Genomic DNA, 18,269 nt, shown 5'->3' with positions numbered 1-18,269 from the left:
AGATGACTTTTACATCATCTGCCCCATAGACCACAAGGTCTGAAAGGGAAACTTTACTTTTTTTTTCTCAAAATCTAGATTAAAATTGTATCATTATATTTTTTTTTCAGACAGCTGAAATAGATAAAAAAAAAAATTAATCGATTTTATATGTACTAAATTTTTAATTAAAAGATTGAACGATAGTACTAGGATAGATAACTAAAATATAGATATCTATATATTTTTCCCTTAATTTTTAAAAATATCTTTACTTGAGCCCACGCATGTTTATTAGTTAGCCAACAATGGGGTCAAAGGAAAAAAAAAACACCCGTTAAACAAACAATCATTACTCAGCAAAAACATTCAACTGCAGTTAGATCTAGATCTAGCCCAGATCTAGATCTTAGTTCGGAGAAAAAAAAAAAAAGTTCTGCCGCTAAGGCAAGCGAACCTTAGGCCCTGGCTGTGTTATTCATGAATGGTCGTACAAAATTGACCAAAGCGCTACGCGCATGCGTGGAATTTTACCTCGTATGAATGCTGCACGTCATACATTGTTTGTGCACGGAAGAGTTCAGATCGAGCTTGTAAACAACACAGGAGAAACAGGGAAGCGGTCGCTGCGCTTAGTGTTAAAAAAAAAAAGAGGCGTTGAATGCTGACTGAAATATGTTAATCATGAAGGAATTGTGGATCTATGTTTCGACTTGATATTCCCATTTCTGTTATTTAAATGGCTGGTGTGGGCAGCGACGAGGAAAGTGAAAACATGACTGTCGATTTCTGTGAAAAACAAGCTTCGAATTCGGCACAGACATTCGTGCACAATTTTTTGGCCTACGATCGGACTAACCCTGCTATCGGTAAGACCAGAGATCCATATGATTATGCCAAGAGGTTTACGGAGTTTTTTCTTCGTCATTTTGACTATGAGCTTCGTCGATCTTCGACACACGGCTCAAATAACCACCATACGGAAGTAAATTCACTGGTCGAAGCACACGGGGCTAGTGGCAGTAGTGCTGCTGAGTCCACTTCTCGGACAGGTGTCGTCCCTCAAAATGGTGGTGACCACATCCATCATGCACACGCAGACGATTACGAAAGGGACAGTAGCCCCGACCGCAGCGTGAGCCCTTCACGCAAGGCAAACAAAGGCATTCTCAGACGATTCTCATTCAAAAGCATCCGTAAATCAAAACTCTTCAAACAGGGCACAAATGACGGCAATGCAGAGCCTACTTCACCCAATCCAAGATCAAAACACAAAAATAAAAAAGACAACAAACACAGAGTTTCCACAGCTGATCCAGACATTCAAAAAGAAGGCATAGTAAACATACTGTCAGCAGAAGATGCCAAGGGAAAGACCAAATGGGAAAAAACAAGACTTGTACTATTAAAAACACAAAGTGGATATCAAATGGAATTTTATTCACCACCAAAGGTAGGCTAATTAACAAGCATTATAATTAATTAGAAAAAATGAATAGATCTATTCTAGGACACAATCTAGGTCTAGGTCAGGTAGACTCTATAGACTTAAGATTCTAATTGCTGTTTCAGTGTTTATATTCTATAACTATAAACCTAATATTAATAATTGTAAGGTGATCTAGATCTAGGATAATGAAAGTCTAGAATATAAAGATATACATTCTCTATATTATTATTAAATATTTAAAATAAGTAGATCTAGATCTTGATCTAGAATCTAGACTAGTTGTAGATTTTAATAGTAAGAGTCTACAACTAGTCTAGATCTAAATCTAAATGGCTCCCTGGTCATGTGGAATGTGCACTGGACTGTCATTCGCTGGTCTCTGTAGTCCAGGAAACAATCTAGGTCTAGGTAGACTCTAGACTTAAGATTCTAATTACTGTTTCAGTTTTTTTTTTTTTTAATGACATTATTTCCCCTCCCCCCATGTACCTAAAACCACATTAACTTGGTACATAATTATTGAAGACTGGAAGGTTCCACATTGTGCCACATGTTGCTGTTCTGAGCTCACTATTATATTTATATTGGTTTCTAGTTCACAAATTGGGCTGACTTTATTCTTCCTATTATATGTTTAAGGGGACATTAAGTATGTGGGAGGTGTAGTAACTTGCTATTTTTCAACTTCAAATTAAGAGGTTTGGAACAGTATAGATTTAATTATCCTACAGTTAAAATGGAAGGTGGTGATGGATGGGGGTGATAAATGAAAGCAAAATAATAACTGTGATTTTGTATTTTTGTCGAACACATTTAAAAAATGATATACACTGTTAGTAATTAACTTACCAATAAGTAAAATTGATAAAGGTAATCTTTTTTTGTGTAAATTAAAAAATTCCCAAAATTTGTGCATTAAAAAAAAAATGTCTATACCCTCATCACATCATCCTGTTAATTCTGAAAGGTAAATTCATGGAAATAAGTTATTCTTTTCATTTTGAATAAATTGGTAGATATTTATGGCTTTTTGTTTACACAAAAACACACACACACACATATATATATATATAAGTGTGTATGTGTTTGTGTAAAAAACTTAAACTTAACTCATATATATATATTTCAAAAAAACATTAATAACTTCAATATTGATCTAGATTTTCTAATGTTTAGCTAAAAGCTATTGTTATTTTTTTGTTATCCAGCATAATGAATATTATTAGAAAATTCTAACTGATCTTCTAGTTTTAAGGAAAAGAAAATAACTTTGATATATAATGCTAGTCTAGTTCTCTTCTTATTAATCCTAATGATATAAACTATTTTTTTTCTTCCTAAAACTTATTTTTATGTAAATCTGCAGACACCACATTTCTACAATGCACAGCTCCTTTAAAAGTGTGCTATTTTTGTAGTGAGGAAATGCTAGCGACAGTATATTTTTTTTTTTTGTCCTTTGAAATATTTTCTTAAGATACACATTTTGAAAAACAAGAGTGGGTAAAAATAACACATGTAGATTTTCCGCTTCTGTTATAGTACTATTTCTTGAACTTGTGCTTCACCTTCACCCTGTAACAATGAACTTAACATTTGAGATATCACTTAAAGGGAGGTCATGTTTAATATGAGTTTGATTCTTAATCTTTGGCAAGATTTTAATTGTTTTATGTGAGTTTGGGATCTTAATCTTGGGCAAGATTTTAATGCATCTTTTTATTTTTTTTTTTAAATGTGACATTCTTTTTTTTTTTTTTTTTTTTGAGGTGTTAACTAAGAATTAACACTGTTTTGTGAAGCATACTGCTGCCAGAATTTACATTTGGATATGTTTTGTCTATATCTAGATCTGTCTAGTTCAAACCTCGTGACGCATGTCACCTTTTACCTTGTCAAGAATAAAACGGTATCTGTCTATAATTAGTTTTTTTTCTCTTCCGGTCTTCACGACTTTTCTACGATATAGTTTACTTGTACAATTAAAACAAAACACTTTAAACCCAGATCTAGTTAATAGATTTGTTTCCTTTCGGACATTTTCTAATTCTTCAAACGAACTCTGTGTACGTTCATCACCCCGAGTCAGTCGGTTTAAAGGAAGCGTTTCCGTTGTCATTTGTATAGGACATAACTAATCTAAGCCCAGTGTGTAGGATTTGTAAAATTACTTATCTAGGCCACTTGTGTGTTGAAATACATAAACTGATCTAAACCCAGTAATGGCGAGTATGTAGAAATACAAAACTGACCTAAACCGGGGACCGTCGACAGAGATACTATTTCCGAGGGTCCCTCCTTAACCCAGTGTGTAGTAACTGATCTAAATCACGTTACCAACACCAGTGAACCAGCGCTAATGGTAAAGGGGGGTCTGGATCATTTAAAAGCAGGCACAGTAAAGTAGTTGTTTTAAACATATAGATCTAGTTGGTTATCGCGGGATTGGCCCGTCCTTGAACTTTTAATATTACTTGTTCATTTGAACATAGAACGTTGACAAATAGTTTATATATTGTTATTACTCTGCCATGCGCACCGCCATCCAGGCTTGTGCAGAAGGTGCGCACTTCTAGAAACCAGACTAGGGACGAGAACGATTTCCGCCCAAGTCTAGAACCGATATAAGGATGCTGTGTTCAAGACAGATGTCCTATGTGTTGGTCATGTCTCCGTGTAAATAAACACATTATATCTCGTTGAGTTGCCTCACTTAAGTTATTACAATTGTAAATTTCAAATTACATTTCACTCAGTGATTTTTAGTTGTATATAGCAAGATAAAATAAAATGAGAACTTCCTAATCGATACTTCACTAACGGAGGATTGAGGACACGTTCCTATCAGAGTGTACCTCTATCTCTAGTCTTTTATCAGTTAGTGTTCCTTTCTTTATATTTCAAGGAATGTGTGTATTTATTTTGGTCAACTGATTTAGTTTTTTTTTTCTTCAGAAGCTTATATGTTTTTAAAAAGAAGAACACAAAAAAAAAAACAAAAAAAAACGTATACTTAAAAACAAAACTTGATTCTTCGTTTGGGAATATGGAAGAAAGAAAAGGAACATAACACTGCCGCGACACGCGAACAAGCAAAGGTCATTGACCTTGTCCGATTTCAGGCGGGGAGAACTCTGCAAATATCCTTTGTTAAAACTATATTTAAAGAAATAGAAGAAAGAAAAACAGCTTTATTTTGGGGTGGGGGGGATAGGGGCAAGAGCAGACATGCCATAATTTAGGTCACTAAACCTTGGACAAACACGTGAACATACAAGCTGTTTTTTTTTAAAGATGTTTTTGACTGTAGGCCCCCTCCCTTTCCAATTCCTTTCCCAGAATTCGGGACACGTCTGCGGGGAACGCCAAATCGATTGTGGAAAGAGTAATACGCGGCCGGTGGTGAAATAAGGTGCGGGTGAGAGAGAGAGGGGTGGTCAGGAAGTCATCGTTGAGGAAATGGACATGAGATATTTTTTTTTTGTTCCGGCAAGCCCTTTCCGTGACTTAGATATTAGACTCACTGATTAGTCTGTGAGATGTTTTCATCTCTCAGAATAGTTTTGAACACTAGACACAATACAAATGTTAAAATACGCTCAATTTTTGTTTTGTATCCAACATTATTCTAATCTTTAGCGTTATGATAAACTACATCCATGTGTATAGATCATAATGGAGAGATGTGCTAAAGCAGACCAGGGCCCATCCATGGCCTGTAGCGCTACTGGGGTGGATGGATATCCATTTGTATGTTGTTTTTATTGTACCAGTTTCTTTTGACTTCATAGCAACAAATTTGTTGCTTCGTCGGCCATAGAATCGTGAAATTTACATTTATCTACCCCGTGGATCGCAGGGTTCCAAAGGGAAACATATAGTATTTATAGAATGTCTGGCATATATCGAGACTCGCTATATCATCAATCCTTTTGACAGGCTAGCTATTATTGTGAATTAGATAGGACGACCCCCCCCCCTTTTTTAAAACACTTTTTTTCTGGGTCCCTTGATAGAATTGTGCATCGTTGTAAAAAAGAATGGTAACAGTTATCAGCTGTCAACTGATGCCCGATAACTTATTGCAGTAATGCCTGAAATACGGTCCGCGGGTCACTTCCGGCCCTCAACGTGGTTTCAACCGGCCCACCAAAATGTCGGCACAAAATGTAGAAAATCGCCTATCAAAAAAAAAAAAAAGTTGAAAGATGTATTTTAACCTTTAACATATGTGTGAATGGGGACTCTGAATGTATACCTACCATCTTTACTTTTTTTGTGGAACATAATAATAATCCAACATATTAGTTTTATAATGAAAGCAAGGCTGTTAAAAAAACGACAACTTAAAAACGGTATTATGAAACAAATATGGCGACATTCTTGTTTTGAACCCCGAATAAAAGATTGTTAAACTGCGCCTAGAGATTGGAGGATTTATGAGAATATTTACCAAAATGAAACTAAAATAAGTCGGTGATAAAGCGAGCTACATTGTTGCTCACATTTATGTAGAAAATTGAAGCCATTTTCGGGCGCCTTAAAATATACTTCATATAGCTCATTAATTAATGTAAGTTCTAGATCCAGGAGTTTCTTAAAGGACCAGTTTCAGGGGAATTTCATTTCGTTTTTGCATATTTTCGTTCACGTGGCCCGCGACTTGAGTGTCTGACGGAGCCCCGGTGATAGGCGTTTACTGCTTAATCTTTCAGAGCTTCAGAAATTCATTCTGGTGGCGTTTACATCGAACCATTTCTCCTATTAAGAGGAGCGTGTGCCAAATTAATGAAGTCTTAAATGAGATACCGGAGACATTAGAGAGAGCAGGTACAATTGTAATGTGCTTGGTCGTAGTAAGGATCATCTTCGTATTTAACTAGATGCCTTGCAGATGTAGTCTTTTGTTCACAACGACCTAACGCTTTACTTTCCCCAACTAATGTCAGGTACCCATTAGAGTTGGGTGGACTCAGTAAGTAAAGAGCGATCTGTAAGGCAGATAATGTTAAGGTCATCTGTTTCTGCGTCCCACTATTAACGAGGGTGTCATGTGGCCAGTACAACGACAAAGCCCTATACTTTTCCCCAATTAATGTCAGGTACCCACTAGAGGCGCCCAAAGACCGCGAAATTAAAAATCCCGGTCTTCGCCAGGATTCGAACCCGGGACCTCCGGTTCGGAAGCCAAGCGCTTTACCGCTCAGCCTACGCGCCTGCGGTGGACAAAGAGTCGCCCTTAAAATTACGAAATGAAAATTCAGTCTTCACTGAGATTCGAACCCGGGACCCTTGAGTACAGAAACCAAGCGCTTTAACACTCTGACACCACGCCCCCCCCCCCCCCCCCCAACGGCCAGTTCTTATTGTACTTGATTAATTAACTCAAATGTTTAATAATAATTGTATCAGTGGAAAAGTTTTTTTTGTCCTTGTAACCAAAACTGCTTCCCCCCCCCCCCCCCCCCGTTTGAGAAACGCTAAGTTAATGTCCTGTGTGTCCTTCAATCCCACTCTCGTTATGCTAAGCATTAAGAGAACATTGTTTGTCCTAACGCAGTATACAGCCACAGTTCAACGGGCGTCGACCCTTTCGGTTCTGTAGATTTAGTAGGATAAAGGTTCTTACTATAAAGTGTGATTTATGTTTCTGCAAGCTCAACTTGTGTCAACGTTAAAAGCTGTTGTTTATTCTAATTAGACAGTCTTCTGATTTCCTACAGTTTAACAAAAAAAAAAAAAAGAAATGCACATACATGTCCCCGCACTTAGAAGCCGATGGGGGAAAGAAACTTGGCCTCTCGCATATAACTAAAATAGTAAGTCATGTGACTGACAAGTCATGTGACTGAAAAACATGCACAGGTCCACTGTTACATATTTAAGGTACAAAGTAAGAACGGTGAAAAGGAGGGGTATGTTTTGTCCTCCCACCCCACTGCTCTCTCTACACACACACACACACACACGGCTTTAGCCACGTTACGACACAGCAGACCCTCTCGCATCCAGCACTTCCTGGTTTGTACCAACAGTGGTGGAGTTTCTTTTATTACCCTTGTCATTTAACGAAACTAACTTCCTTGCTGGATATTGACAAACAACAAAACGCGAGATACGCCATTACATCGGCGCCTTTCATCATAAGAGCCTCCCCCTCCCCCGCCCCCCCCCTTTTTTTTTTTTTTGTTGTTGTGATTGTTTAATAGCATGTAACAACCTCTTCCAATGACGTCAGCTTACGTCTTGAACTCGAACAGCAGATGTATTATTTTAAAATACCCTTACACAATTTTGTTTTTCATCCAGTGATACTTTAGCTATTTAACTCGCACTTACAAAAAAAAAAACAACAACAACAACAAAAAAAAAACAGCAATAATGTAATTATAAAAGATAGCTTTTTATATTGCGCTACTTTGATGCTTATAGCATGCTCAGAGTGCTATGGTCCAATGGGGAATTTCTGGGAGAAGGTTTTGTGTGCTGCCTTTAGGCGCTCAGTAAACACAACTATGCTCGAGTCGGGTGTCGAACCTCGAGCCCCCTTCATAGGTAGCCAAGCCAAGTTCAATCGTACTTAGCCTCTCGACCACGCTTTCTGTGTGTGGTTCAATGTACTTCTCTGTGTGTGTGTGTGTGGCTCTATCCACCTCTGCCCTGTGTAGTTTAGCCATCTCTAGTGTTTTTTTTTTAAATTGTTTATTTACACTAAATGCTAAGGAGTGATTCACCTGTATAAAGTGAGCAACATTATGATTTCAAATTCGACTGTGTCAACACCTCTTTGTCCAATGGAGTAAGCCAGTTTACATTACTGATTGCAGTAGTCTAATGTCTTGAGGTCATGGAACAAACCGGTGGACATTGCCCTATCGTATTTCCGGAAAAAAACAACAAAAACTTCGCGCTCTGGCCGTAATTACATCTTAATACTATTCTATTTGCTATTGAGATGCTCCGTACTGCTCTAAACCTGCCCCTCTTTTGTGTCTCTTCACACTACAACAAAGTATACAACAAATCCTTGATCCTGACACTGTATGAGAATGTCTATTAGATCTATATGATAAATGATCGAGAATGAAAGTAGAATACACTGGGCTGTACAATAATATTCAACATTCAGACCCAGGCGTTGTTCACCAATAAAATCTCGGCTTAGGCGTGCTGGGGAGAGCAATGGTCACTGACATGCAAAACACTATGACAAAATATAATGACAACAGTCAAAGAGGATTAACTATTGTGGGTTGTTTGCACGCAAATAGTACACATAATAATCTGTCATAATAAGCCAACTGCCAAAGGGTCGTCGAACCCTGGCTAAACACGTGTTAGATCAGTGTTTCTCAAACTTTTACTGGTTGCGCATTTTCCTGGCGCGTACAAATGACCGTGAATATCATAGTAAGAAGAGCACAGGTCAACTAATTAAAATGAGACGGGACGATACTGGATTGTGAGAGCCATTCAAGGCAGTAGAGCAGGTACGTTTGTAATGGGCTTCAGCCGAGACCAATCGTCATAGAAGGCCTGAACACTGACCAGTGACGTCACAACCTGAGGGCAGTCTAGACCAATGGCGTGTTGCCACGTCACAGGCATGTACGACGTGGCGACGATCTATTGGTATCCACAGCCCACAGGTTGCAACGCCGCCAGGTCAGTTGTGAGGCCTTCTGTAACGAATGGTCCCGCCTCAGCGCCGTAAGATCATCCTCTTGTTAACCCTTACCTTCCCAATGGAAACATGGCTGTTTTGTGTTTAGGCTGTCCGTCACGTTACATCTCTGAAACTAACAGCTCGATATGACAAGATCAACGATGCCTGTCCCCGACATGAACAACATATAACATTACATCCCAGGACCGGAAACAACATAATAAGGCAACACGTGTTTCGAAACCTAAAAATAGGATCCGGTGACGTTTTCCCTTGTGGAACATCTCCTGATAATGCCGACCATGTCCTTCAAGGCTCTATCAAGAGGCTCGAACAAGACACAGGCCCAGAAGCTCCCCCTCCCAAAAAACAAAAAGAAGAAAAACAATATGGGGAAGTGCCTGAAACCTCTGCGCAGTTCATCTCGGGGACACTCTCCACCTCCAACGTAATGATGGGAACGATGAAGTAACAGGTTCCATTTGTGCCCATCGTTTATCATTGTCAGTAGCTTGTTTAACATTGTTGCAATGGTTTCACATTTGGTCTTCTATTTATGAATTTTTTTTTTTTAATTAGGCCTCCAGGTTTTTTTTTTGTCATACATACACACATTATAAAAGATTGAAACATTGCATATATATATATATATATATATATATATATATATATATATATATATATATATATATATATATATATATATATTATTTAAACTACTGAATAGTGATCGAAGGGACATATTCAAAGGGACGTAATGAAACCTTGTGTGTTTATTTAATCACATATTTTTTTAAAAATTTCCAAACGAATGTAATAACCAACAAGTATAAATGATTGATGTTGGTAGGTGCATTAGCTACTTCCTTATGGAATTTTACAGTGGTCACTCTGTTTTGAAAAACGTAAATATGCATAACGTGTGCATTGGATATTTTCACGATAAACTAAACTGTGTCAAGGACGCCTAACTCGAAGCCCCAACTTGCCAACTAAATAAACAGCTACAAACGGAACTGCTGACAACTATCATTCGGCAGGGTTCCAATGGGCGCGCACTTTTAAATTAGTCTCACACAGTTTTTAGAACCGCTGGGCGGTTCCGAGAAAATGTTAAATCGGCTTCGTGGGACACGACCTTGAATGCTGTGGCCCTAGCAGACGACGAGTGCAATGCTTTCATGTCATGCTTGCACACACCAAGAATCAATACTGTCGCCTCGCCCCCAACTCTTTTTTTCCATTTTTTTCCCCTCCTTTTATCATACACACAAAACAGCTCCACCCCCCCCCCCCCCTCTTTTCGACGTCGTAGAAATACATTATTTCAACCCACGGCGATACTCTTGAGCCGGCGCATGGGAACAAACAGACTGGCGGGAAAATAGTAGATTAGGCTACGTCATCAGACGTCAATAGAACAGACGGCGATTTACAGGAAAAGAGAAACGCAATGGTTAATTTTGGTGTTGGTAGAGAATTTTTAGTAGATCTATATTTGCTGGTTGATGACGATGTGATTATATTCTTATAATCATTGCGCTATCACCTCGGCCAGCACTTTCCGTATAATTATGAGCATGGAAAAGACATGTCTACGTTTTTAGGCGGTCTTAAATGTAGAGCTATTTTCAGATCATTTATTTTCTAACTTTTTGTTACACTGCTGGATCTAGAATAATCTAGATGATGTAGTCAATACCATTGTGATATTTCTTTGTTGAAAGAAAGTGTGACGGGTAAATGGTACCATCCAAAAAAAATTGTTATATTCTAAGGTCGTGGTATGTGGTGGCTGAGTGGTGAAGTGCCTGACTTCATAAACGAGGGCTCTCGGGTTCGAATCTTTGTAAAGACTGGGATTTTGAATATCTAGGTTATTAAGACGCCACAAGTCCACTCTCATACCTGCCACTAGTTGACCATAGAGACAGTTGACCTTTACATCATCTGCTCCTTAGATCTCAAGGTCTGAAAAGGGGTACCGTGCTTTAATTTTTTCTTTCTCGTAGGTTCTTGCCGTGTTTGAGAACACCTGCTGGCGGTGGATATTGCGGCCCTGGAAGTAAACAAGTTGAGTCGCTGCTCCAGACCTCTGAGATCAACAAGACGTTCCAGTGTCACTCGGTACTAGCAGCTACTACGTTCACTTCGACCTACAGCTCGAGTTTCTCTGGACACGTGACCCCCCGGCTCCCCTAGCTCCATCCCGTGTCAATGGTTTCCGTGTGAATAGCCACCGAACTCTGACCTTACTGGAAAACCTCTGTTATTCCCCCCCCCCCCCGGGGGGTGGGGCAACCGACATAATTATCGACTTTTTAAAGTATTTGTTGTTCACACTATTTTTCTTGTCAGGAGGTGGTAGATCCAGATCTAGATCTTTATTGATATTGTCGTTTGTATCAGACAGCATAGGCGGGGCTACTACAGCGATACAGGACCCCACGCAAACTAAAACTCTATGGCTTTATTACAATGTCTTCGGGGCTCGCAAAGACCTTCGTTCAGGGAACATTACCAGGAAAAAAAAAGAAGCAGAGAAAGTGACGGAAAGACAACATAAAAGAATTAAAGAAGTGTGATAAGGCCATAGAGTTAAAGCTTGAGTTTTTTTTGTTAAAGTAGTTAGCTGGTCACCGTGGGTTTCAATTATTGTATTAAACCTGTTTCGATCTCTTCATTTGTGATGCGGTGCTTATGATGCCTAGGATCTTTCTGTAGCACCTCAGTTCCATTGTTAGGACCCTCCTCTCTACATATGCAAATATCGTCCAAGATTGAGAGCATATAAAAACTTGACCATGGCCAGGGAGCGCATCAGTCTGATTTTAGGGCTGTGCCTTTGTCTTTCCAGATTGTTTTGAACTTTGCATGTGCTGATGTGGACTGTGCAATTCTGGTCAGTAGTTCGGGTTTGGTTCCCTCATCTGAGGTGACAGCTATCATAGCGTTCCAGTTTGTGTTTTCTGTCTGCTTTTCTCCTTCTATACTTTTAAAGCCCTGTTGGCTATTGGTCCTACTTTGTAATATTTTTTCGGCATTGATTTTACCTACTAACTCTCGCCTCGTTCAACGTTGATGTTAAACAAGATGATAAAATGTACCAGGGATAAAAACATGGATGTGATGAGATCGTTCTTCCGGGTTAATAATATATATGTCATTGTGATAATGAACACTTTCCAGGGATATAGCCGCCAGCTTGTCCATGCGTTCAGTATCAGCATTGTTGTTGCCCTCTATCAGAGGATCACACTGCTGCAGACTGTATGGCTGCTTGACCATTTTGGAATGGGCTCCGGACTGTCGTCTCGTTAGTCCCGGGTTCGAACTCTGTCCGACTCCATCCGAGGTGAGGGCTAGGACGTAATAATCTTCATTTCCGGAGGAACGTCCGACCCCTTACCCCCCCCCCCCCCCCCCAATGTATAGTATATAGGAAAGTTTCTCATTGGACGTTACGGTGACTAGTCAGTTTTGTTTCCCAACATCTGACAAATGCAACGTACACAAACTAATGTGGTAGAAAAATATTTCTTTCAAATTCAAATGCACCTACTGCACTCGAATTTTTTTTTCTTTTTATACAGATTTCAACCATAGACAGAGAAATAAATAAACTGGCCAACGAAATGATTTGTATTGTTTTTATTTGTCTGTCTCTACTGATAGTGGCAAACACAATAGTCGATAATAGAATCTGTGAAATCGCTCTTCACCCAAGGAAAACATGTTCTGTGTTTTCAAGAATCTAAATACAACGCAATTCTCCACATTCCTGAGATCTCGCAGCCGTACAACAAAATGAAAGGAGCTATACTTACTTTGCAATCATTCTATTTTTATTTCGTTTATGATATCTGTGTTAATCACGTGAAACAAAAAAACAAAAAAATAGGAAGTGTCAACATATATCTTCAAATTGTTAGAGCTATATTTTTGTAGAAATCTCGGAAGAGATTTTTATTAATTGCGGAAAAGCATATTGGTGTAACCGGTGTCCAGACTAACGGTTGATACGCCATGTTTTTGTCTACTTTATATAACACCGCAGAGTCGATTTCTTAAGCTCTTCCGTTTGTAGCTCAGAATCATTTTATTTACGGGGAAAGCATTAGACTTTCACCAGAGGCGTACCTAGGGCGGGGGAGGGAGGGCGAGACTTTGAACACCTCCCCCCCCCCCCCCCCGTGATTTACATTAAATATTAAATAATACGCAAAATGCAGGGTCCCCCATAGAGGTCTAGCCCTCCCCCCAAAATGATGTCGAATTCCTAGCTACGCCTCTGACTTTCACTCCTATATTTTAAAACTTGTTGAAAAACAAATGGGCAACTAGACTCTGTTTATCTGCTTAGGAAGCAGAGTTAATAAGAAGATCAAATGCCGCGCATTTAGATAGTGTAAAAAAATGAGAGCTCAATTCGTCTTTTGGTTGGCAGCGGGGAAGTTCCGATTTGGCGTCCTTGACATTGTTGAGTTGATCGTGAAAGTCAAGGAACACAAATCCTAAACGTTTCCCGCATTTATGTTTTGTCACGTGTGTCTCAAAGATCAAGGGATAACATTGATTTCAATGTCTGTCAGGTTTAACCATCTCACAGGCTCTACATTTAAATAAGCGAAGCATTGTTATATTTATTTGTATTGATTATACCTGATAAGAAAAGCAAAAGTGCCGACATTACAAGATGTGTCCTGAAATAATAAAAATAAAACAGCAGCCACTTAAGCAAGTTTGGCCCTCTTATTGAAAGAGGGGCGGAAGAATGGGGTGGTTGATATATAAAAGAAAAGCAGATGATGTAAAGGTCATCTGTTTCTGTGGCCTACGGTTAACGAGGGTGTCATGTGGCCAGCACAACGACCAACTGCCTTTACTTTTCCCCAACTAATGTCAGGTACCCATTAGAGCTGGGTGGACTCAGAGGCGTCCGAAATAAAAAATCCAAGTCTTCACCAGGATTCGAACCCCGGTCTCCGGTTTGGAAGCCAAGCGCTTTACCGCTCAGCCACCGCGCCTCACATATATATACATAGGCGTAACTTAACTGGTCTCTAACGAAGGATCATATCTTCCTTGCATTCATTTAACTGGTTAAATAAAGCGTACTTGTGGTAGAAGCTAAGTATAAAAAAGATGGCGCTTATCAGCCCAATGGTGTCTTGTAGGCTACAGTGCGAAAAGTTTGGGGGGGGGGGGGGCATACTTTCTGACACGCACTCACACATACAGATATGGAACTTCATTCATTGGTCACGTGACAATAACAAATAATATAAAAAAAAAATACGTACACCCAGAGGGCAGGCCTTGTGGGTTTTCCCGATTTCGAAACTACAGACGTGTGATCTACACGCGATAGTCTAGCATACCGTATGAGAGGAAAACAAACAAGAACAAAGTCTAGCGGACTATTGGTAGGGGCCTTGTATTGCAAATACGCAGTAGTTCTAGTGAAACAAGTAGAATTTGTTTATATCTAACCGTCTCTCCGCAGTAAAATAAACATTGAGCAATACAAACTATTTGTAGAGGCGGCTCTTGGTTTTATTCAGTCTGTCTGTCCGTCTGTCCGTCACGCTCGTTAAGCTCTCAAAGCTGAAAACGTAATTGGCCTGGTCTCACCATCGCCTGTGTCGCGTTTAGATCTAGATCGAAGTGCTAAAGCTACTTTTGGTCTTTTGAAATCGAAAGCGAACCATTTTTTTTAATTAAGTATGCAAACTTTTGTGTTCATATACATACACAAGATTTAGAAGTCACATATAGTATGTAATAAATAAAGTGGTTTATAATATAACAAGGGTAGTAGAAACGGTCAATCTTTTATATATACATTTAGTTATTTGTCCAATGAATGTTATACGAAATTTTCTTTGGTCTACGGCTACTTATAGTTCTTTGGACTCGTACAATTTCGTTTTTTTTTAATTAATCATGCATATTACCGGCACAGCCATATTTAAAACTTTAAAAAAAAAACAAGACCTAATAGGCAGTTTGTGTTATTTACCAGTTTAAACTGATCTCATCCTGTTTCGACTAAAACAAAGAATGTGTTCAACTTCCTATATTGTAAAGAAACCCTGCCCCGTTAGCGACACTGGCCGTATTTGACCAGGCGGCTTGTAGTACCTTCGTGCAGGATCAGGATTTTGTTAAGTAGTTTCCCTATCCTAGCGTTGAACGTTGTTCTGGATGTTCATTCTGTATGGTGGAAGCTAAGGAGCTGTTGTTATTGGTGGTTTGGAGTGCATAGTTCCTGTTACCGTGAAGCTGATGACGTGCATCATCTTTTTTTGTTACAAACAGAAGTAGGACTAATTCTTGATATGAACCATTACCAGTAAAATATGTCACTAGTGACATCTTCATATCTAAAAGAAAAGCTCTGTCGAAAATATGTTCACCTTCATTTTGGACTCGCCAAAAAAATGCCCAGACTTGCCCTTTTGACCTGCGTTGTTTACCAAATAACTGATCCACATATATGTATATAATTATATATATATGTGTTATATATATATGTGTGTGTGTGTTAGTGTGTGATACTTTTTTTTTTTAAGCAACGATATAATTGTACCAGTCACACGACCTCACCACGCAGAGGCAGTACTATGAGGTCAACCTTTTGCGTGACCTACTGACTTGTCGTTGGTTGTTTTGATCAGTGGTGTGACCTGGTCGATAGTCCAAGCGGTTTGACAGCGAATTCCTCCCGATAGCGCCCCATCTCACTTGCTAGTCTCTCCTTCCCCCTTCTTCGTCCCCACCCCAACCACATTTTTTCTTCTAATCGTCGCGACTTCTAATATCTAGTATGTAAACTAGAATGTAAGGAGTATGTATGTATGTTTGGATGTCCCGCATAGACATGAAAACCGTTTGGCCAATCTTGATAAAACGTGGTATGAAAGTTCCTTAGATCATGGTGGAGACCCTAGTGTATGTTTATTGTCCCTTTCACAAACGGAAGGGCCCTACAAATAAAAAAAAATACCCAAATGTATCTCTAATAAAGAACGAAACTTTGTAACAAATCGGGTAAACCCGTTTTCACGATATTTTATATTTGATATCAAATATGTCGGCTAAACGGGTAAACTCATGTTCATATTCTACTTTTTTTTTTTTCTTGGCAAAATTAAAAAAAAAATGTCAAGGGAACATTCGCCATGTTTGACATAGATCTAAATGCAATTCACTAGATCAGTAATACCCAAAATGAAGGCCCGCAGGCCGTGGGTCATATCCGGCTAGTTATAGAATATAAGATATACACTGACTTTTGTCTTGACCGTTCTCGCCTACTTGATCTGGCGTTTCTGGGATTATTTTTTAATATTGGAGAGTTTTAATATCGGAGAGGGGATATGAAAAAAAGAAAAAAAGCCCCGGAAATCCAAGACGCACATTCCTAGTGTATAATAAAAGGTTGGGGGGGGGGGGGGGGCTGGGGAGGTTGTTGGTGCTGAGGTTGTTGAAAGCTAATTATGGTACTGCACATGTGGCGAGCTAGTTTTGTTGTGTTATTTAGATCTACATCGTGTGAACAAAAACGTCCTTAGAAAACAAACTCTCAAACTGAGGCCCACCAGTGGTGGTACTGCAGACTGACCTACTTCTGTCACAGTTACTAATCTGCTGATAGAGTAGGTTTGAGTGCGGGGTGAGTGGCTAATGGGTTGAGGTAGGGAAAGAGATGGAGGCTGGTGGAGGAGTGAGTTTGTCGTGTGTGCGATTTTGTTTCCCTTGCGGATTGAAATGAAAAAAAAAAAAAAAAACTCCAACGCATTCCATATGCTTGATAATATGAGGTGGACTTATTGCAGTTTCTATATTCTCCCTTTGCCATCCTTGATTAAAACTGAATTTATTTCTAGGTTCCATACTTCGTCACTTGTTCTCTCCCGTCTCTATAAAATATCCTCTATTTTGTTATATCTTTTTTTTTTTAATACACTCTCTCTTTCTCTATCCCCCCCCCCCCTCTCTCACCTCTCTCTCTCTCTCTCTCTCTCACTGATCTCGAAAACAACTTGTTTATATCGGAAGTGCGAGGGTTCCATCGATTACATTTTGTTGTTGCCGCAACAAGCCGAGGGGAAGGAAAATGGAAAAAAAAGGTTGGGGGGGGGGAGGGGGAAGCGGTAATCTGTTGTAAGAAAATCACAGACGCGCATGTTCGCTCGCACACTTAGCAGGTAATCTGGCAGGTATCCCCCCCCCCCCCCCCCCCCCCCCCCCCCGTGATTAGATCAGATTGTCTTGGACAGATATCTGCAACGTCTAGTTTTAAAGGTCTGGAGGGTCTAGAAGTACCGCACTTAACATCCTGTTAGCGCATCATCTGAGACCTAGAAATGTGAAGGCTGGATATCGAGACGATTTGTATGCAATATGTTTTTGTTTGTTTGTTTGTTTTTTAACTGCTACTTTTGTTACTTGTAAAGAAAAATAAAAAGTTCTCAAGGATTCTTTGAACTAGCTCATCATCTAAGTAGACGTCTTAAGTAGTACAAAAATATGTATACAAACAACACACTTCCAATGTTCCCAACATTTTGCCCGTCAAAAAGTTGCAGTTATGAAATCTTATCAGTTGACCTATTCTTGTTTATGATTCCCGCAGAAGATTTACTCTAGTATTTAAAATAAATAAATACAAAAAAAAAAAACAACACTTAGTAAAGCATCAACTTTTGTAGTAGAATGTAAGCAATATAACAAGCAATAAAAACAACAACTTCAAAAAACAAAAACAAAGCTTATCCAAAATACCAGGGTTTAGCTTTCTTTCTGCCATATAAAATGTTCTGTTGTCTCAGATTAATAATAAATTACTGTAGACGTTAATAATTAATAATGATAATAACGAGACTGTCTTGATTAAGGTAGACATATATAACTAACTTCTATTTCCGTCCGATTCTTTGCTTTCGTATAAAACATAAACAACAAACAATGACGTAATATCTTCTAATATTAGCACATCGTTCCTTTTGAAGCTATTATCACATAAAACAAAATTAATGAATTAGTACTGATTGATTAACTGATTGGTTAATTTTTGGATTTAATTCGTGTATTGTCATCGACTATAAATAATTATGCCAAATTTCAACTTGATCCGATCCGAGAATGGGAAGTAGGGTAAACAAAAAC

The 18,269-nt window shown here is 38.9% G+C and overlaps 1 protein-coding gene across 3 annotated transcripts in view; it reads left to right on the top strand.

Annotated features, from left to right (window-relative positions):
- Positions 1 to 527: 527 nt before the first annotated feature.
- Positions 528 to 18,269, top strand: part of LOC106052965 (SH2B adapter protein 1-like) — a 45,921-nt gene continuing 28,179 nt past the window's right edge. For 2 of the 3 annotated variants that reach the window (XM_056005862.1, XM_056005861.1), the window contains exon 1: positions 528 to 1,432. In XM_056005862.1, the coding sequence (XP_055861837.1) occupies positions 719 to 1,432 (714 nt within the window). In that variant the 5' untranslated portion in view covers positions 528 to 718. The remainder of the gene's footprint in view (positions 1,433 to 18,269) is intronic. The other variant, XM_056005863.1, reaches the window with a different exon arrangement.

Source organism: Biomphalaria glabrata, chromosome 12 (assembly GCF_947242115.1).
Source record: "Biomphalaria glabrata chromosome 12, xgBioGlab47.1, whole genome shotgun sequence".
In the NCBI taxonomy this organism is placed as follows: domain Eukaryota; kingdom Metazoa; phylum Mollusca; class Gastropoda; family Planorbidae; genus Biomphalaria; species Biomphalaria glabrata.
Note: the sequence above shows the minus strand (reverse complement) of the source record. Positions and strands in the feature narration are given on the sequence as shown.